The sequence below is a fragment of the Balaenoptera physalus genome, assembly GCF_965194825.1.
Source record: "Balaenoptera physalus genome assembly, chromosome: 14".
Taxonomy (NCBI): domain Eukaryota; kingdom Metazoa; phylum Chordata; class Mammalia; order Artiodactyla; family Balaenopteridae; genus Balaenoptera; species Balaenoptera physalus.
Genome location: NC_138893.1, coordinates 68,455,847 through 68,476,867, shown reverse-complemented (window position 1 = coordinate 68,476,867; position 21,021 = coordinate 68,455,847). Strand labels below are relative to the sequence as shown.

The 21,021-nt window shown below is 41.6% G+C and overlaps 1 protein-coding gene and 2 pseudogenes across 3 annotated transcripts in view; 1 reads left to right on the top strand and 2 right to left on the bottom strand.

Annotated features, from left to right (window-relative positions):
• Window positions 1-10,589, bottom strand: part of LOC309642358 (S-adenosylmethionine decarboxylase proenzyme 2 pseudogene) — a 143,132-nt pseudogene extending 132,543 nt beyond the window's left edge. Inside the window, exon 1 of the transcript XR_014268610.1 lies at window positions 10,474-10,589. The product of XR_014268610.1 is annotated as an S-adenosylmethionine decarboxylase proenzyme 2 pseudogene (transcript). The remainder of the gene's footprint in view (window positions 1-10,473) is intronic.
• Window positions 1-21,021, bottom strand: part of LOC309642346 (heterogeneous nuclear ribonucleoprotein A1 pseudogene) — a 103,768-nt pseudogene that overhangs the window by 58,941 nt on the left and 23,806 nt on the right. The window contains exon 2 of the transcript XR_014268609.1: window positions 10,474-10,597. The product of XR_014268609.1 is annotated as a heterogeneous nuclear ribonucleoprotein A1 pseudogene (transcript). The remainder of the gene's footprint in view (window positions 1-10,473; window positions 10,598-21,021) is intronic.
• Window positions 9,033-13,461, top strand: ZNF32 (zinc finger protein 32). Its single transcript, XM_082423950.1, has 3 exons — window positions 9,033-9,201; window positions 11,136-11,275; window positions 12,480-13,461. The coding sequence occupies exons 2-3, from the start codon at window positions 11,206-11,208 to the stop codon at window positions 13,271-13,273; spliced, it is 864 nt and encodes a 287-aa protein (XP_082280076.1). The 5' UTR covers window positions 9,033-9,201; window positions 11,136-11,205; the 3' UTR covers window positions 13,274-13,461.

Below are 21,021 nucleotides of genomic sequence, written 5' to 3'. Positions count from 1 at the left end.
TAATATATCCTCTCTCCTATTGGGGGTTACTGATTTCTTTTAATCCCACATTCCTTCAAGTAGTTTTGAAGAGCTTTTACCTCCCAATAAGACAGATGGTTCTGCTTTGCTGTTTTCTGTTGGGTTCCCCAGAAAGTACACCCTGAGACAAAGACTTGAGGGCAAGTCCTTTGGGAAGCACAATCAGGCAGTAGGAAAATGAACCAGAAACGGAAGGAAAAAATCAATCCAGTGTGCATGAAAGGGTGGGTTACCACTGTGGGCAAGTGGGGCGCAAGGCCACTGGGGCCTTCTGAGAGAACATGGAACACACTTCAGAACTGCCCTGCTGAGAAGGGGGCAAGATGAGCTATTTCTCCATGAATTCCTATTCCTCACTGGTTGAGGTGGCTCCTGAAAGCATTAATCCCCTTGAGGCCTGCCACACTCAGAGGGCCAGGCAAATTCCTGTGGCCAAAGAAAGTCCTCAGGCAAGGAACTCAAGTTTTTGAGGTGAGAGCCCTCCACAAATGGAAACATTGTCCACTGAAGCTTAAGGTGAGCTCAGGAGAGATGAGAGGGGCACCAATAGCATCTGCTAAACATGTTTATTTTATAAAGTCCCACAAAGAGCGTCAGGGGCTCTGCCAACTGAATGTATCTGAGAGTGACTGCATCACAGTGCTGCTTCACAGGCATCTTTGGAGCCTCTGCCATGAGAACCACTTCCCGTGAAGACCTCCAGGTATGTGAATACGAACGAGGTCCCAAAATTATAGCAACTTCTCCTTTAGTTGTAGAAAGATTACAGAAAAATATTTGTGTCACTAATTTATCAGCAAGCACTTTTAAATGGAAAATATTTTCCAATTAAATATTTTAAAGTTTTATCACTGAGGACAGTTCTAAAAATGTTATTCAGAAAAACATAGGAAAATAGTGCCCAGTAGCTTGTTTTATGGGTTAAAAACAACTCATTTCAGCTCCTAGTGCAATACATTTTATTTTTAAAGCATTCTAGTTAATAAACTGGCAGGTTCAAACTCAACTACTGGGAAAGTCATAAATAAAAGTTTACCAACATTTGAAATGCTAAGACTACAGTATTTTTTAAAAGTTGGAACTTTTAAACAGTTGGAAGGATTTCAGAAATAAAAAGGGCAAAAGCACAAAAAGTAATGTGTTAGTATGTGCCCACTGACATATTTGCATATATTTAAACTTTTAAAATGACAAATATGTTCCAAATGCCATAACATAAATCATCTCCTCAGTTAAAGTCCATTTTCATAGTGCTCTGAAAACAGCAGTCTTTGAAAATGTGAAGCATCAGTTCAGCATTCACCCTATAATTTATCTTTTCTCTTTTTAAGTAAACATCGAGACTTCTGTTTTCAGAAACTTCATAACCATCAAGGTAAACTTGAGTGCCTGAAAAATACTCTGCACTTGGAGGTACCTGGTTCCCATAATGAAAAGACGCACTCAACTCAATTCTATTAGATTTGAATATTTGGAAAGATACTCTTGTTGCCAAACTATGTGCCACCATCCCCTCCACTGGAATTACATAAATGTACGTAGCACTAAGATGGAAATTTCTAAAAGAAAACAAGTCTACAAAGCTGTTCTTCAGTCCTGAGGAACTTAGATAGTGGCAAAACACACAAGACATTTTTTAAAGTTCCAGAGTCTAGACAGATACATGTGTGGCCTCCAATAAAAGGCTGCCACAGGTCATGATCAGAGTCTTTCAAGATAGTGGTTCTATGCTGGGTTTAATCTCCACTGTATTTAGAAGAACTCTAATATTTGTTATAAACCCTCATTAAAAGTGAGATAAATTCAGGTCTGAAACTGACCAGTTCTATTCTGTTGTATTCTCACAAATAAAACACACTGAAATATAAGGAAGGAAACTTTAGTTGAAATGTATCTGCTAAATATAAAATGACACTTTACTGGTAATAATCTCTTGTCTTGGGAGAAGAATTTTTTTTTTTTTTTTTAATTTTTGGCTGCGTTGGGTCTTCGTTGCTGCACGCAGGCTTTCTCTAGTGGCGGCGAGTGGGGGCCACTCTTCATTGTGGTGTGCAGGCTTCTCATTGCGGTGGCCTCTCCCGTTGCAGAGCACGGGCTCTAGGCGCACAGGCCTCAGTAGTTGTGGCTCGCAGGCCCCAGAGCACAGGCTCAGCAGTTGTGGCGCACCAGCCCAGTTGCTCTGCAGCATGTGGGATCCTCCCGGACCAGGGCTCGAACCCGCATCCCCTGCATTGGCAGGAGGATTCTTACTTACTTACTTACTTACTTATTTACTTACTTACTTATTTATTTATTTATTTATTTATTTTTGGCTGTGTTGGGTCTTCGTTTCTCTGTGAGGGCTTTCTGCAGTTGCGGCGAGCGGGGGCCACTCTGAATCGCAGTGCACGGGCCTCTCACTGTTGCGGCCTCTCCCGTTGCGGAGCACAGGCTCCAGACGCACAGGCTCAGTAGTTGTGGCTCACGGGCTTAGTTGCTCCACGGCATGTGGGCTCTTCCCAGACCAGGGCTCGAACCTGTGTCCCCTGCATTGGCAGGCAGATTCTTAACCACTGCGCCACCAGGGAAGCCCGGCAGGAGGAGTCTTAACCACTGCACCACCAGGGAAGCCCCGAGAAGAATGATTTTTATCTTCAAGTGCAAAGACTCATGGGTTTTAGATTCAGCTTTTAAAGTCATTGCCAATTAGGCCAATTGCAAAGCTGGGGGAATAGTCAACAAAACCACCCTCACTTCTGACATCAATTTCAAGTTTGGGGGTCTCCCCAAACCACCTTCAGCTTTGATAACTTGCTAGAAAGACTCACAGAACTCACTGAAAGCTGTTGTGCTCAGGGTTATGGTTTTTTACAGGGAAAGGATAGAGACTAAAATCAGCCACAGGAAGAGCTCACAGGGCAGAGTTGGGGGAAAGCACCAAACATGGAGCTTCTGGTTGTCCTCTCGCCATGGAGTCAGGTCAGCAATGCTTGCCAAATATTAATGTGTGATCATATGCACAGAGTATTGCCAACCGGGGAAGCTCCCTAGAGCCTTGGTGTCCAGAGTGTTTACTGGGCTCCATCACATAGACATGATTAATCACGCATGTGGCTGGACTTAGTCTCCAGTCTCCATCACCACTGGAGGTCGACTAGTAGATACCACATGACCCAAAGCCCCCACCCTACATCACACTGCTACTACCTGGAGTGTCCACATCCCAACCTAAGACTATCTAATGTGGCAGCCTGCACCCTAAATCACATTTTTAGACTATCCAGTATGACCCAAGGCCCCGGATGAAGATACTCCTATCAAGCATGACATTCCAAGGGCCGAGAGATCACCTCCCAGAAACCAAAGACAAATGTCAGACCTCTTCTGGGCAAGGGTAAATGATTTACTACACAGTAAAATCAGTTGTATGATTACTACAATTGTGTATTTTATATTTCAAAAAATGTGTCTGACTAATCCAAAACACTTTTGAAGCTTGTAAGGCCTTTACAACCATCAACTGTATTTTTTACATACTTTAAAATAAAAATCATTACTCTTTTTTTTTACTTCAGTTATACCAAATAAAAATAAAGCTAATGTTTAAGTTTTGCTTAGAAAGGAAAATGAATAAGAAGGAAAAAAGACAGTGAGGCAGACAGTTTGTATGTCCCTACATTTATCTTACATTTTAATATTATCATTACCAACAGATTTTATTTTTTTCTCTAAAATAAGGAAATGCCACAAATAGGAGGAATTTAAGGAGACACAACATCTATGTGTAATGTGGGATCCTGGACTGGATCCAGGAACAGAAAATGAACAGTAGGGGGAAAACTGATGAAATTTAAATAAGGTCAGTCACTTACTGTTAAGTTGTACCATTGCATATTACACCAGTGTTAATTTCCTGGTTTTGACTATCATATTATAATTCTGTGAGCTGTTAGTATTGGAAAAGCTGAGTGAAAGATGAATGTGAAAACTGTCTGTCTAGTTTTTGCAGCTTTTCTGTAAGTCTAAAATTATTTCAAAATAAAAAGTTAGAAGAAAAAGGTTTAAAATGATCTATCTCTGCTTATTCAAGGATTCTCTAAAACAATCATTTTAATCTTTTTGGAGGTTGACCAACTCTTTAATGAAAAGTATGTACTATCTGCCCTAAAAAGCCTCCAAGTCCACTTTTGCCATTTTGCATGTTCACAGACCCACATGGAGCCCATCCATGGGCCCCAGATGAAGAACCCTGGCTCGAAAGACCACAGCTCAGGACTTGGGTGTGGTAGTAAGTAACATCCAACAAATAACCTGAGCAGGAACAACTTCTAGCTCCCACCTGCAGTCACATTCATGCTTGGGACTTCCTACAAAATGGAAGGCCTTCCTACAAAATAGGCTGTGCTCCCCCATGACATTTCCTCAGAAGGTCATTATGAAAGGACAACACTCACCCACACAACAAAAGGCACCTCCTCTTTCTGGGCCAAGCAGCCCCTCCATATATCCTAAAGGGACCTTAAGGCAGCCCCACTAAATGATACCAAACAGAATAATCAGCTCTGGGCATGAGAAGCTCAGCAGGAAATGATGGCTGGGCCCATAGCCCTGGAAATAGAAGCAAATATATACTAAGTGCAGGGCATCAGTCCCCACCCCCCAAACTTTCCTTCCCATCTTCTGGTTTATAAGCAACTCCCTCAAGATGCTAAATGAAGAAAGGCACAGCTAGTTACATGGTAGAAATAAATGGCAAGAATTTAAAAATAGCTGAAGCCTGCATAAATAGATCCCTTAAGGATAAATAATTTATATTTGAATAGTTGAGGGAATTTTGAGGTTACAAAAGCTAAGACGCATACACTAGGCATTATTAAGCCCAAATTATTAGTATCCTGAATTTATAAATCAGGTAAGAATAGTGAGATCAAACACAAGACATAATTGTGCAAAGAGACAGAAATAGCTGCAGAGAACAGGACTGGCTTGTCCAAGGAGAGGCCAAGATGACTTCCAGCCCTGAGAAATAGCTGGCAAGTCAAGAGACACTTGTAGGCTCTAGCCGAGGGATCAACAACCTTTCCAGAGAATTGCACTGAAGCACAGACCCCTTTCTTTCTGGTAGGTCCAGCTACTCGAGCATGGCCACTGAGCAGGAGGGGCCTGAAAGAAAGCCAGCTTTCTCCCAAGCACTGGCCTCCATGTTGGACATAGTACAATGGTTTTGAGGGATGGGAAGACTGGTTAGTTCAGTGAATGTACAGAGTAGTGGGATGGGATGGGGGTTCATAAAACACAGTTCTTAAGAGATGACTAAAGGGGCTTGCATTTCTGATGGGAGGAGTAAACACAGACTTGAGGCATAATGGAAATGATTCTGTCTTCCAGGAGGGCAGATCCTCATTCTACCACTCTAGATCCAAAGACTCTGTTGAGATTACGGCAGAAAATGAAGCCCTTGAGCATCATGCCATCTCATGCAAGCTTCTGGGGCAGCCCCTCCCTTCAAAGGAACCAAGAGTCCTTTCCAAGTCAGTAATTCACTTTAGAATTTACTGCAGAATTCTGCAGCTTTCATTCCACATTTAGGATTCAGTTACCTCATTTTTTCTTTTCCTGAGGAAAAAAACTGTGGAAGTCAAATGTACATTTTTAGGACTTTTTGAAACATATTAGCAAATGTCTAATCAGAATGACTGTCTCAATTTACACATGGATGAAAACGTCCATTTCCCCAGTCCCCATTGCAATATTTTGCCATTCACTAGCTAGGGAAAAATTTTCTTTGTTTCAATTAGCACTTTTAAAAAATTAGTGAGTCTAAGCACTTTTCCTTAATTCTATTTTTTGTGTGTGTGAGTTGCTATCCTTTGCCAAATTTCCACTGAAATATTTTCTTTCTCTTATTGATTTGTATGGTCTCTTTAAATATGACAAACATTAATATTTTCCTAGCTTGTCATGTGTTAACTTCATTTAACGGTGTTTTTGACAGAGAAGTATTGGATTTTAATGCAATCAAATCCAGCAATCTTATTCTTTATTGTTTCTGCCTTTGTTACCATGGTTAGGAAAACCTTTCCTAGGCCAAAATTATAAAATTATTAAACCATACGTTCTTCTGGGCCTTTTATGGATCTGGGTTTTACCTTTTACATGTAATCCACCTGGAGGCTATCTTGGCATAGGAGTTAGGTAAACATTTACCTTTATTTTTTTGCCAAATGGTTCACCTTTTGTCATAAGTTATTGAATTATCTATCCTTCTGTGATGTTCTGAAATGCATGTGAAGTAAAGTATTAGTTCTTTGGCAATTTTTCAAACTGACATTCCTGACACCCTCGCCCAGCTCCCCTCCTTCCTGCTGAGTGTGTGTTAAGATGCAGGCAGTGGTTGAGGACTGGGCCCCACATGGGATCTGGGTAAAGACTGCTAAGTGTCTGTCAAGGGAGGGGTGGGTGGGTCTCATCTGGGTCTCATCAACTCCATTCCTAACCGCTTTCTCCTCCACTTTCCATTCAATGTGTCCACTGTCCTGAGACACCTTAAGATTTGTTGAAATAGGTGACAACATTCCCCCTTTACAGTTACCTTCTCCCACCAAAGCTTTGTCTTCTACTTTCACAATGGGATCTGAAACGTCCTAACAACCACAGCTGATCCTGACCCCAACAGAACTGATAAGACTTCTAGGCGCATGGTGTTGTTTATCAGCAGGGGAAATGACTTCGGGCCCTGGGGTGACACACTCAGCCTTACTGACACAGCCTTGGGAGAGAAGGGAGCAGAGGTACTCGTACAGCACCACCCAGTCAGGTGCAAGGACTGGCCCTTGCTTGGTGCCACCTGGGCTTTGAAAATTGTCTGTGGCTACTGTAAAAGGAAAGAAAGAGCAGTGACTGTGCCCGTCCCTTAACGCCCTACCCCTTTCTCTTTCTGACTCTGGAACAAATAATGAAGGAGGCACCACAGGGAGCCCTGCATTTGTGCTGAGGGGCCTTTCAGGAGTGGGGCCTTCAGGGCAGTTTCCCCTGCACACTCAGGGACTTCTCTGTGAGACAGCTGTTGGCCCAGGTTTTGAGGAAGAGCGTTCATTTTGCCTTCTCAACTAGACTGTCAGCTCCCTTTCTAGGAGAAGAGAGTGTATCTTGCTGACATTTGTGTCCCCAAAACCCAGCACAGTACCTGACATTTAAAATGGGCTCAGGACATAAAGGTTCAACAAACTTAAGTACTGATGTGTTGTTGGTAATAGTAATAACAGACACTTAGGAATCAACTTATAACTTACACTTTGTACACTGTGTGAAATTAAATGTTTTGTTTTGTTTTGTTTAACAGGTGGCTTTGGTGTAGAGAACAAGGACATAGCAAGCGGAAACATTCCTTGTGAAACTCCTCATTCAGTAGGATAGACTAGTCTCTGAGTGGGAGCTCTGGAGCAGGGAGCCTGGATGGAGAGAAGTACACTGAGGAGAGCTCCAGGATGAAGGAAAACAAAGGTGATTCAAGGGGGAGGAAGTCCAAGAAGCCTAAGCCCCCAGGAACTTTAATGCCAGTCTTCCCTGACCAAATTCCCTGTCAGAGGCCAGGATCCTATAAAAATGCATTTGAAGGTGGCTTGAGGCATTTAGAGAGCCTTTAACTCATGGATGCTCTAAATCAACCTTTGTCCCCTCCCAGCATCATACAACAGGGCCAAGGATTTGACTGCCTGTGCTTCAGTGGCTCTTCAGAGAAGCCCCATGAAAAACAGCTCTTGCCCCCTGAACTGAGCGATTTTCAGGGCTTACAATTTCTCAATGCTTCAGACACACAGTCAGTTAAGAAAAAAATCTAATTTATTACCCTAGAAAATACTGTTTTCTCTCCATAATTCATGGAGTACATACAGAACGATTTTTTTCTGGGTTCACTCACATACCTGCCTTTGCTCTGAAGCAACAGGATAGCGGGGTGGCCTGGCCTGGACCCTGGCCCCTTCAAGAAGCCTTCACCTGGCCCCTGTAGCTGTCACCTGAGCCTATCCTGGGCTCTCCACCAGGTAAGAAGCCTGTCCAGAATCCTGTAGCTAGTCAATTTGATTGTTGGCTCCAGCCTGTTGTGATGGAGCCAACAACCAAATTCAGGACAATTCCAAACCTGATCTCTTACCCATTATTTAGTGTGCAAATTCTTACTGACGGGATCGGTAGGGCATAACTCTCCTCTCCAAGCTCTCGAAATTTTCCTGTGGTGTTCCAAGTCCTCTTTTCCCACAGACTTCGCTTGAAATATTTGCTCCTTGTCTCAGAACTCTAATTACACATTTAGTCTCTGCTCATGCAGCGGCTCAACGCAAAACCCCTAAACACCCGCGGGTTTATCAACTCATTTCTTCCCAGCACTTTGCTTCAGAAACCTGGATTCCCCATTTCCTGGCTCAGCGGACGGCTTCATCAACCTGCCATCCCACGCCTGGCTAATCTGAGTGGCCGTTTGGTGCTCTCGGCCCCCGCCCTACATCCGCTAACAAGTCGGCGTCTCTGGCTCGGGGCCAAACAGGAGGGACCCGAGCGCCCAGCGCGCACCGGGACCCGCAGAGCCCGAGCGGCCGGTCGCATCGCCGAACTACGTTTCCCACAGTGCTCGGGGAAGCCGGGGCCGCCGAGGCGCGGCCCATCCCCCGCTCAGGCTCACGCGGAGCCTCCTGGGAGTTGTAGTGCGGGCCGCTCGCGCCGGCGCTGCTGAGGGCTCGTTGTCTGCCTTTGTCTGTCTGCGGGCGCGCGCCGCTGCGGTGAGTGAGGCCGCCGGCCGGGTCCGTACGCCCGGGCGAGGCGGGGCCCCGCCTGCAGGCCGCGGTCCCCGAGCCCCCTGCGGCCCTGAGCAGGCCTGGCCAGCTTGGACTCCCCAGGGCAGCCAGCTGCGAGGGGAGAGGTCTGCGGCCCGCAGGAAAAGGTCCAGCTGGACCAGAGAAAAGGGGTGCTGAGGCCCAGCGCGCAGAGCCGGCCCGGGGGGGTTTGGGGGTGGGGGCAGACCTGAGGCGGGAAGGGAGAGTCTGTCGAGAGGAGCAGGGGTCCCTCCGCCGCAGAGCACGGCCGGGTGTGGGGCAAGGCCCTGCACCCCGAGACGCGGGAGGGGGAGACCACAGGCAGGTGTGCCCCGGGGCCCGCAGGGAGGTTTTCAGAAGATGGACAGGAGAAAAGTGCAGTCTCTCTGAGGTGGGTGAAAGGGAGAAAGGACAAACTTCGTTGGGTGGAGAATAGGAAAGGACAAAGTGGATTCAGGTGTGCAGAGAAAATAATCACCCCTCCCCAGAATCTCCTAATCCTGAAACTATCCCTCAAGAAAGCAACTATCCTAGTCCTCTGCTGAGGACTCTCAACTTTAGGCCTTAAATCTGTAGGTCATGTCAGAGGCCCTTCACATTTGGTTCTTTTATTCTCCCAAGAGCTACTTGATAATACAGTGTCATCAGACTATTTAGTAAGTGAGGAAATAGGGTCAGGGCTGTTTGGTTACTTGCCCAGTGCCATTTAAGGGGAGAGAAGGGTAATCCAAGTCTCTCATGGCCTAATTCTGAGCTCTTTCCACAGGATATAATGGCCTTTCTCATAGGAAAAGCAATATTTTCTACTATAAAGTGACTTCCTCCAAAACCTTCAGGAAATTGATTCCTCAGACTTGTGGAATCTAGGGAGAAAAATACAATTTCCCTTTATTAATCAAGGACGTTCCTGAGACACAGCTGGGCTGTGTCTTGTTGAATATCTCACAACATGTGGAGAGGCACAGCTGTAAGTGCTGCCCACATGTTCTGACCAAACTATTTGCTGCACTAACCAGAGACAGTCCAACCTCAGGTAGCAGGTACCCATATACTTTCCACTGACTCTTGGTGGATGTGCGGTTGAGCAGTAACACCTTCCACTTCCAAGTGAATGGTGCTGTAGTGTCCTGACACTCTGATAGGGCATCGCTTTGTGGCTTGTACTGCAAATTGGAGCTGAGTCCTCCAAATAAAGAGTTTAAATGCCTCTCCAGTCATCACAACATGTAGCAGAAAGGGCAGTTGTCAAGAAGACCAGGTGTTTGGGTTAACAAAGGATTGTAGTATCCCACTATTTCATTAAATCAGGAGGCCAGCATTTTCATGGGACATAGTAGAGGGAAACAAAAGTTATACATTGAACCACTGCATAAATAAAGTGTAAGTATTCAGTAATTAGGGTCCTGAAAGAAGAAGAATATCCCCCCCAAAATACAAAAGGATAATATGGAACAAGAGGATTCCTAGGATCTGGAAGAATAGTAAGGTCTGGTCAAGCTCTGTTCCATTCTATTTCATTTTATAAGAATTCTCACCAGCTTTTTAGTGATGAGGAAGTAGAGAATTGTCTGGACATAGGCTTTGGATCCAAAAAGTCTTGGATTTGAGCCTTTGCCTCACCTTGACTCCTTACTGGCTCTGGGAATAGGGGCAAGTTACTTACCCTAATCGGTGTGCCTTGGGCTTGGTTTTGGAGTCTGAAGTAGGTCTTCTTTTTTCCAAGAACTGGCAAGTATTTATACTTCCTCAGAACTGGTATTTTCATACCTTGAAGAGTCTGGAGCCTCCTAAGAAGTGCCAAAAGGAAATATGAAATCTCTTGTTCTGTCCTAATAACCTAGAGGGGACTGGAGAGGAGAGCTGGAGCCATTTCAATCATAGAACCAATCATGAAGGCTGAAATTTTTTTTATATTCTGAATTCCTTTGGAGGCTTGGAGGATAAAAATAGCAGGCTGTTAGGTGGGGGAAGGAAGTGGACGATTCCAATCACATGCTAAGGCTAAGCTAAGGTACAAATAGGACGGACCATTATCCTGGCACTGGCAAGAAGAGATACTTGTTTGCTTTATGTCTTCCCTGCTTTCCCACCTCCTGCTTCCTCCTGGACTCATTTATAAGTGGTCATGGTACCTTTTGGCTCATTTTGCAGTTACATTGTAGGTGACTGACATTACATCAAGCAATCAAGATTTCCTCCATTCACTCATACCCCAAACTGGAGCTCCTGTTGACTTTATTCTCCTCACTTATCAATTCTCCTGTCCTTTCCTGTTTGTTTTTGTTGTTCTGTTTTGTTTTTGTTTGTTTGTTTTTCCCTCCCCAGGTACTCAAGAACAGCCCATGGAAGAATCATATGGAGAGGTGGTGATCAAGGTCATACAGCAGGAGTGGACATGTTTGGATTTCCAACAGCTACTCTGCTGGACTGTCATGGAAGATATGCCCAGAATGTAGCATTTTTCAGTGAGTCAGTTGATTGCTGGCATGCCCTCAACTCACAATAATCAGTGTCCCTGTTCTCAGCACTAGTCAACAGGCTGAGGATGCAGAGAAGACGTTCCTTTTTGGTGGAGCTCACCGTTTCTAGGGATTACAGGGAAAGCCTACAAACTGGAGTTAGAAATAGTAGAAACAGAACAGAACAGTCTTGATATGGAGGTAGTCTCTGAGAGAATGAATGAGCAGTTTAAATCTCAGCACAATCATTGAATAACAAGTTGAAATCTCCCTAGGATGACTCCAAGAAAACTATTATTAGTGATGAATGGACCCATATTTAAAGTGCAGTAGAAGGCTCATATGCAGGGCAATACTGGACAGTACTGTCAATATCTGCATAGGAAGTGTTGAGAATAACTTCCAAACCAAAATAGACTTCAGTTCCACCATAGCTTAGCAGATTGAAATAGCATGGATTTTAAAGGGAAAAATTCCTTGGATCAGATTCTGTGATAGCCCTGACTCAATCTGTGGTATCAGACAAGTTATTTAACTTTCTTGAGCTCCAGCCTCTTCATCTGTAAAATGGGACAATAAGCTCTATCTTGCAGGGTGCAGGGATTAGAATTAATAGATGTAAAGTACCAAGGATTCTGTTACATATATTCTGATATCATGGAGCTTACTCCACTGTTAGGAGAGCAGACTAGAGCAGAAGTGGATTTCTCATGAAACTAATAAAACAAAGTTCAGGATCATTCCCTTACACTGGTCTCTTCAAGGCCTTGTCCCTACTTTTATACTGTTTCTTAATGGAATCCGTCCAAAATTTTAAAGCTTTAGGCCCTACACAACCTGGATCCACACCTGTTTTGGTGTCAGAACTTGGATATGGCACTAAATTTGATCGTATATAGTTTTCTTAATTTTTCTAAGCCTGTTTTCGTATCTGTAAAATGGAAATAACCATGTCTATATACAATACTATTTGGGAGGCTAAATTAAACTAAATTTAGAGGCAGTACACTGCTATGGAGCATGCCTGAATCCCAAGTCTATGCTTACCTAGCTGCACAATCTTTGACAACCTCCCTATACTTGCACTTCCTTAACTGTAGCAATAGACTGTTTTCAGGATTAAATTATCTATGCAAAGTTTATAGTATAATATTTGGCACATTATAAGCACTCAAAGCATTGTTTCTTTTTCCCTGTTCTTCTCACTCAGCATATTGGTGCCTCTTACATGACTTCCCTCTCATTTTACCAGATGTGATGACAGAAGCCCACCACAAATATGATCACTCTGAGGCCACAGGATCCTCAAGCTGGGATTTCCAGAATTCTTTCAGAAGAGAGAAGCTGGAACAAAAATCCCCAGATTCTAAGACACTACAGGAAGATTCACCTGGAGTGAGACAGAGGGTCTATGAGTGCCAGGAATGTGGAAAATCCTTCAGGCAAAAGGGTAGTCTAACGTTACATGAGAGAATCCACACTGGTCAGAAGCCCTTTGAGTGTACTCACTGTGGAAAAAGCTTTAGGGCTAAAGGCAATCTTGTTACACATCAACGAATACACACAGGAGAGAAGCCCTATCAGTGCAAGGAGTGTGGGAAAAGCTTTAGTCAACGAGGTAGTCTGGCCGTTCACGAAAGACTCCACACTGGACAGAAACCTTATGAGTGTGCTATCTGTCAGAGAAGCTTCAGGAATCAAAGTAACCTCGCTGTTCACAGAAGAGTTCATAGTGGTGAGAAGCCCTATAGATGTGATCAGTGTGGAAAAGCCTTCAGTCAGAAAGGAAGCTTAATTGTTCATATCAGAGTCCACACAGGCCTGAAACCCTATGCCTGCACACAATGCAGGAAGAGTTTCCACACCAGAGGGAATTGTATTCTGCATGGCAAAATCCACACAGGAGAGACACCCTATCTGTGTGGCCAGTGTGGGAAAAGCTTCACTCAGAGAGGGAGTCTGGCTGTGCACCAGCGAAGCTGCTCACAAAGGCTCACCCTATAACCACTCTCATCAAAGGAAGTTCTCTTTATGAATTAACAGCATAAAATCCCCTGAGATTAAACAACCTATTCAATTTTACGGAATGAATGGAGACTCCTTCAGAAAGACCATCATTGGGTAGAGCAAACTGACTTTTCTCCCTTCCCCGAAATGAATATGAAAAATAAATGTCTTGTTTATTATCGTTATCATGTATGATTCATAATTTGTCAACTTATTTTGACCTAATAAGGTACCTCCATTAATCTAGTACACAATTGGAGATTTATGTAGCAGATACAGATTTTAAATTTGCAATTGACACCATCAGCCTGTTTTAAAAAGTCAGCCGCTTACCAATCCCAAGATTATTTTCTTCTCTACATATTCAAATTAATCTTGTTTTGCATTCAAGACCACTGGGCAGAATTCATGAGGCAAATCTAATAATCCTCATATTGAATATTATCTGAATGGTAGTCTCAACAGCATATTCTAACAAATCATGCATGTTCATAGCAGAGGCCCTAGCCTTTCCTTACAAAAATAGGATCCTTTCCAACCCTGCACTGTGGTTTACTTCAGTCTTCCACTCCTAACTGGGATAGAGATAACTTGCCTATAGCCAAAGAGCAGACAACTATCTACAATAGTTGACACAATGACTCTCACTCCCTTTTGGCAACAGTAGCAATATCTCAGAGTTAGAGTCACCTAGTAAGGGCATAAGTGTCCTCATTACTGAGCTCAAATTTGTAGTCAATTATGAAGTTCCAGTCCTCCAACAACACAATCCTCTTCCTCCTACACAGACACATGCATGCACACACTGAAGAAATTTGGAAAGTAATTGTTTTTTACCTCTAGTAGATGAGATTTGAGGAATAGTGGAGAGGAGAAGTTGGTTTTGAGAGGGAATTTCCAATTTTTTTAACTTTAGCCATCTCTAAATTTTCATTCTTAGCTTTTATGTAATTAAAATGATGAATGATGTAGATAGAGTGGTTTTCTTGATAAGATACCATTCCATTCTTTCTTTACCCTATAAGCTGTAGGCTCCTATAGACTATAGGCTCCCTCTAGTAGATCCTATAGGCTGTAGGCTCCTTAATCCAAGAAGCTTAACAGAAAATCTTGAGAGAGAGGTAAATTTTACCAAAGATCTTTGGGCATAGAAACACTTTAGAAACACTATGAGTTTGAATATTAATACAGTAATACTAAAGATACCCTGATAATATTTTTTTTATAAATTTATTTATTAGTTTGTTCTTTAGTTTTGGCTGAGTTGGGTCTTCAATGCTGCACCCGGGCTTCCTCTAGTTGCAGCAAGCGGGGGTACTCGTTGTTGTGATATATGGGCTTCTCATTGTGGTGGCTTCTCTTGTTGCGGAGCACGGGCTCTAGGCACGTGAGCTCAGTATTTGTGGTTTGTGGGCTCTAGAGCGCAGGCTCAGTATTTGTGGCACACGGGCTTAGTTGCTCCGCAGCATGTGGGATCTTCCCAGACCAGGAATTGAACCCATGTCCCCTGCATTGGCAGGTGGATTCTTAACCACTGCACCACCAGGGAAGCCCTACCCTGATAATATTTGAAGATGCATACCAGAATGTTCATATCATCCTCATTTATAATAGTCATAAACTGGAAATAACCCAAATGTCCAATAACAGGCAAGGTAATAAACTGTGGTAGAGTCATATAATAAAATACAACTCAGCAATAAAAAATAACAAGTGATACATGCAATAACCTGGATGAATTTCAAATATTTGTGTTGAGTGAAAGAACCCAAACACACACACACACACACACACAAATATAGTACATAATTCCATTTATGTAACTTCACAGAACAGGAAAAACCAATCTGCGGTAAATGACGTCAAACAGTGGTTGCCTCTATGGAAGAGGGGGGAGTGGACTGACTTGAAAGAAGCACACGGAAACTTTACAGAGAGAAAAAATGTTCTCTTCCTTTCTTCAGGTGGTAGATGCATGGGTCTATACAACTGTCAAAACTGATTGAACTCAACACTTAAAATCTATGCTTGTTATATGTAAAGTACATTTTATATATAAAGTATAGTATATGCAAAGTTTAAATAACAATGAGGTAGTTTTAAAATATTGCCCACAAGTTCTTTGACACTCATCATGTGTTCTATGTCACCTCCCCTTGAATCTGGGTAGGCTTGTGTCTGCTTCAAACAATGAAACATGCTAGAAGTGATGCTACATGACTTCCAAGAATAGGTCTAAAAAACACTTTAAAAGTCTGAAAAGTTTCTTCATGATTCTCAGGACACTTGCCCTGGAGAAAACCAGCTGCCAAGTAAAAAATCCAACTATCTCAAGGCCACTCTGCTGGACAAACAGCATGTAAGTGCTCCAGTTGACAGGTTCATCTGAGCTCCCAACAGATAGCATCAACTCTCAGCCATATGAGTGAACCACTGTAGATGCATAGCCCAGTAGAACCTTCAGATAACTGTAGCCCCAGATGACATCTGATGAAAACTATGAGAAACCCACAAGTTAGAACTGCCTTCCCAAATTCCTAACACACAAAATCATGAGAAAAGTTAAAGGTTATGACTTTATACTATTAAATTTTCAGGTTGCTTGCTATACAACAGTATTAGTTAAAATATATATACATTTTAAGGATAAGCTATTTTCAAAAATAAATGAAAAATCTGGGGAGCAACTTGATATTAACTCTGAATAAATAAAAACAGGAAATTAGGATTTATGGTTCACAAGAAAGCTTAAGGTATAAAAATAAACATTCCCTTTGACAAAATAGGAGGCAAGGTATAGATTAGTTAAGCCAGATGCAATCCAAGTTACAAAATAGATGTGGGTCTCCATCAGTCCTGGACTATGAGAAATGTGTGTGCGTGTGTGTGTGTGTGTGTGTGTGTGTGTGTGTGTGTGTGTGTATAGAATCCTGGTTCTGCAGAAAAGAATCTATAAATAAAGAACAAATAGATCAGAAAATATAAAGTATCTTTAAAAATATAATTCCTATTTTCTATATGTATATTATTAAATTTCTTTAAAGATTGTTGGCTGCTTATATTAAAATAATAACAAAAGAGAGTTCTGGTTCCAGATGGCAAAGTAGGAAGATCCTGAACTCACTTCCTCCCATGGACACACAGAATCTACATCTACATATAGAACAATTTCCTCGGGGGGTGGTGGGGTATCTAAAAACTAGCTGAGCAACTCCTACACACTAGGCAAATGAAAAAAAACAATAACCAAAAAAAAAACACACTGAAGCAGGTAGAGGAGGCTGAGACACAATCTCACCATAAATCCCCTGCCAGCAAGGCAACCCGCAATTGGGAGTGAACTCAAAACCCGGAGCTTCTCCCTGAGGAGTGAAGGGCTTGAACCCCACATCAGGCACCCCAACATTTAAGACCTGCACCTGAGAGACAAACCCCCTAAAACATCTAGCTTTGAAAACCAATAGGGCTTGCATTCATGAGACCCACGAGGCTATAAAGAAATGAGAAATTAAAAAAAAAAAAAAAAAAATGAGAAATGGCTCTTAAACGGCTCACATGCTCAGATTGATTCACACCAGGGTCCAGCACAGAAGCAGCCAACTGAGAGGTGCCCAGATTTTATGTGAAAGAGGCATATTTGCTTATGTTAAAGTGTCAGCCTAAGGAGCAGGCATCTAACTTAATACACATATAGGAGCCTACTGGGGTGCTCTCAGGGGTGGAAGCTGGCAGGTGCCATCTTCGTGCTCTCCCTCTGCCATGCTCCAGCTCACCAGTAACTCCTGAAAAGGAATGTATACCCTCCTCTGGAACACCAATTCTTCCAGCTGAGGCCCATGGGACAAATCTAGGTTGCCTGGTTCTGGTGACAAATGGGGCTTGCACTTCAGGGTCCCACGGGTCTCCAACCAAAGGAGAAAGATTTCTTAAGCAGTTACCACCCCCAGAGCACAAGAGGCAACAGACCAAGGTACCCAGTCTTTCTGTGAAAGAGGCATATTACCTTATCTTCAAAGCTGTGGCCTGAGTGGCAAACTTCTATCTAAACACACATGTAAGGGCAAACTTTAATCCTCTCCAGAGACCTCAGAGGTCAGGCACTATTTTTATGCTCTCCCTCTGCCATAATCCACAGTGCCAGTGTCTTCTGGAGAGGAGCTTATACATGTGTCTGATACCCCAATTTATGTGGGTGCTACCCAGGGGACATTCCTTGATCACCTTGCTCTGGTGGCCAGCAGGGCTTTGTTCATGGGTCCCAGCTGACTGTAACAAATGGAGAGACAATTATTGGCCAGCTACCATCCCCAAAGCACTGCACAGAAAGCAGACTAAAAAACACACCCCAGTCTTTCTGTGAAAGAGGCCGATATGCTTGAGCTTCAGCCTGAGGTGCAGGTTTCTGTTTGGCACACATCCAAGGATGGAGGCCAAAGGACGCCATGTTTGTGCTCTACCTCTGCCCTGCTATAGGTTGCTGTATCTCCCAGAAAGGAACTTGTACATTCATCTAGCACTCCAACTTTTGAGACTGTTGCAAAGGGGACAACTCTAAATTGCCTGGCTATAATGGGCAGGCAGTGCCAAAAGACTGTATATAGTTGTATACTTTAAAAGCTGCTGTCTGAGAGTCTAACTTCTAATCAGCTTGCATGTAGGAGCTAACTGAGATCCTCCCCTTTGGAACACTGACAGGTAATGTCACATCCTCTACTACTGAGAGCCACTAAAAGTAAAGTCTGCTTAGAGAATCACAAAAGTTGGAGAAAAAACCAATAGCTAAGGCAGGGTTGAACAATAAAATGCACCTACTACACAAGGCCTTCAAGACTGGGAGAGATAGCTGTTTTATCTAATACATAGAAAGTAACACAGACACTCAAAGAAAGAGAGGAATATGTTCCAAATGAAAAAAAAAAGATAAAACTTCAGAAAAAATCCTTAATGAAATGGAGACAAGGGATTTACCTGATTAAGAGCTCAAAATAATGGTCATAAGGATATAAAGATGTTCATTGAACTTGAAAGAAGAACAGATAAACACAGTGAGAATTTCAACAGAGAGGTAAAAAAAACATAAGAAAGTATCAAATAGAAGTTACAGAGCTAAAGAATATAGTAATTGAACTAAAAAATACACTAGAGGGGTTCAACAGCAGACTAAATGAAGCAGAAGAAAGGATCAGTGAACTTGAAGACAGGACAATGCAACTCACCCAACCAGAGCAGGAAAAAAAAAAAGAATGAATAAAAGGGAAGATAGCTTAAGGGACTTATGAGACAACATCAAGTGAACCAACATTCACACTGCAGGAGTCCTAGAAGGAGAAGACAGAAAGAAAGGGGCAGAAAAATTATTTGAAGATACAATGGCTGAACACATTCCTAACCTAAGGAAGGAACAGATAACCATATTCAGGAAGTCCAGAGAGTTCCAAATAAGATGCACCAAAAGAGACACACACAAAGATACATTAAAATTTAAATGTCAAAAGTTAAAGACAAGGAGAGAATCTTAAAAGCAGCAAGAACAAAATGACTTGGTACATACAAAGGACCCCCCATAATACTATGAGCAGATTTTTCAGCAGAGACTTTGAAGGCAGAAGGGAATGGCATAATATATTTAAAGTCTGGAAAAGAAACTGCCAACTGAGGATACCCTAATTTGCAATGTTGTCTTTCAGAATTGAGGAGAGATAAAGAGTTTTCCAGACAAGCAAAAGCTAAAGGAGTGCATAACCACTAAACTGGCCTTACAAGAAATGTTAAAGGGACTTCTTTAAGCTAAAAAGAAAGGGTGCTAATTAGTACAGGAAAACATATGAAAGTATAAATCTCAATAATAAAGGTAAATATATAGTAAAATGTAGAATAATCAAATGCTGTCCATTAATCACTTAGAAAGCTAGTATAAAGGTTAAAAGACAAAAGTAGCAAAAATAACTATAACTACAACAATTAGTTAAGAAATATACAGATTTAAAAATTTAAATATGACATCAAAAACAAAATGGGGCTGGGGAGAGTAAAAATGCAGAGCTTCAGAATGCATTCAAACATAAATTCTTATCAACTTAGAATAGACTGTTATAAATAAAAGTTGTTATATATAAGCCTCATGGTAACCATAAAACAAAAACCTATAGTAGTACACAAAAAATAAATGAAAGGAATCTAAACATACCACTAAAGAAAATAATCAAATCACAAAGGAAGAGAGCAAGAGAAGAAGAAAGAAAAACAAACTACAAAACAGCCAGAAAATAATTAACAAAATGGCAGTAAGTACATACTTATCATTAATTACTTTAAACATAAATGGACTAAATTTGCCAATGAAAAGACACAGAGTGACTAAATGGATTTTTTTTAAAAAGACCTATGATATACTGCCAACAAGAGACTCACATCACACTGAAGATCAAAGGATAGAAAAAGATATTCCATGCAAATGGAAACCAAAAGAAAGCTGGGGTAGCTATATTATATAACACAAAACAGACTTGACTGTAATAAGAAACAAAGAAGGGCATTACATAGTGGTAAAGGGATCAATTCACAAGACAATATAACATCTGTAAATATTTATGTACCCAACATAGGAGCACCTAAAATATATAAAGCAAATATTAACTGATCTAAAAGGAGAAAGAAACAGCAGTACAATAACAGTAGGAGGCTTTACTATCCCACCATCATCAATGGATAGGTCATCCAGACAGAAAATCAATAAGGAAGCATCAGCCTTAAATGACACATTAGACCAAATGAACTTAACAGACATATATAGAACATGCCATCCAACAGCAGCAAAATACACATTCTTCTCAAACGCACATGAAACTCTCCAGGACAGATCACATGTTAGACCACAAAACAAGTCCTAATAAATTGTAAAAGACTGAAATGTCAAGCATCTTTTCCAATCACAATGGTACGGAACAAAAACAAACAAAAATATCAGTTACAAAAATAAAACTGGAAAATTCACAAATATCTCCTGATTAAACAACATCTACTGAGTGAAATCAACATCATTAATCATATTAACAAATAAAACATAAAAATTATAGGATCATCTCAACAGATGCAGAAAAAGCATTTGACAAAATTCAACATCCTTTTATGATAAAAACTCTACAAAGTGGGTATAGAGGGAACAGAGTTCAGCATAATAAAGACCATATATGAAAGTCCACAGCTAACAACATACTCAATGGTGAAGAACTGAAAGCTTTTCCTCTAAGATCAAGAACAAGACAAGGGTGCTCACTCTCGCCACCCTTATTTAACATACTGGAAGTCCTAGCCAGAGAAATTAGGCAAGAAAAATAAATAACAGGCATCTAAATGTGAAAGGAAGGAAGAAAACTGTAACTACTTACAGATGACATAATATTATATGTAGAAAACCCTAAATACTCCACCAAAAAACATGTTAGAATTAATTTAAAAATTCAGTAAAGTTGAAGGACACAAAATCAATATACAAAAAATCTGTTGCACTTCTGTACACTAATAATAAACTATCAGAGAAATTAAGAAAATAACCCATTTACAATTGCATAAAAAAAAAAACCAAGGAATAAATTTCACCAAGGTGGTGAAAAAACTATACCATGAAAACTATAACACTTTGATGAAAGAAACTGAAGACAACACAAATAAATGAAAAAATACATCATGCTCATAGATTGGAAGAATTAAATTGGTAAAAGAGCCATGTTACCCCAAGCAATGTA

What these genes read in the sequence shown, in the direction of transcription:
- ZNF32 (XM_082423950.1), top strand. Translation starts at nt 11,206, where the DNA reads ATGTTTGGATTTCCAACAGCTACTCTGCTGGACTGTCATGGAAGATAT. An exon ending in CCAGAATGTAGCATTTTTCA is followed by an intron (nt 11,276 to 12,479) that starts GTGAGTCAGTTG and finishes CTTCTCACTCAG; the next exon opens with CATATTGGTGCCTCTTACAT.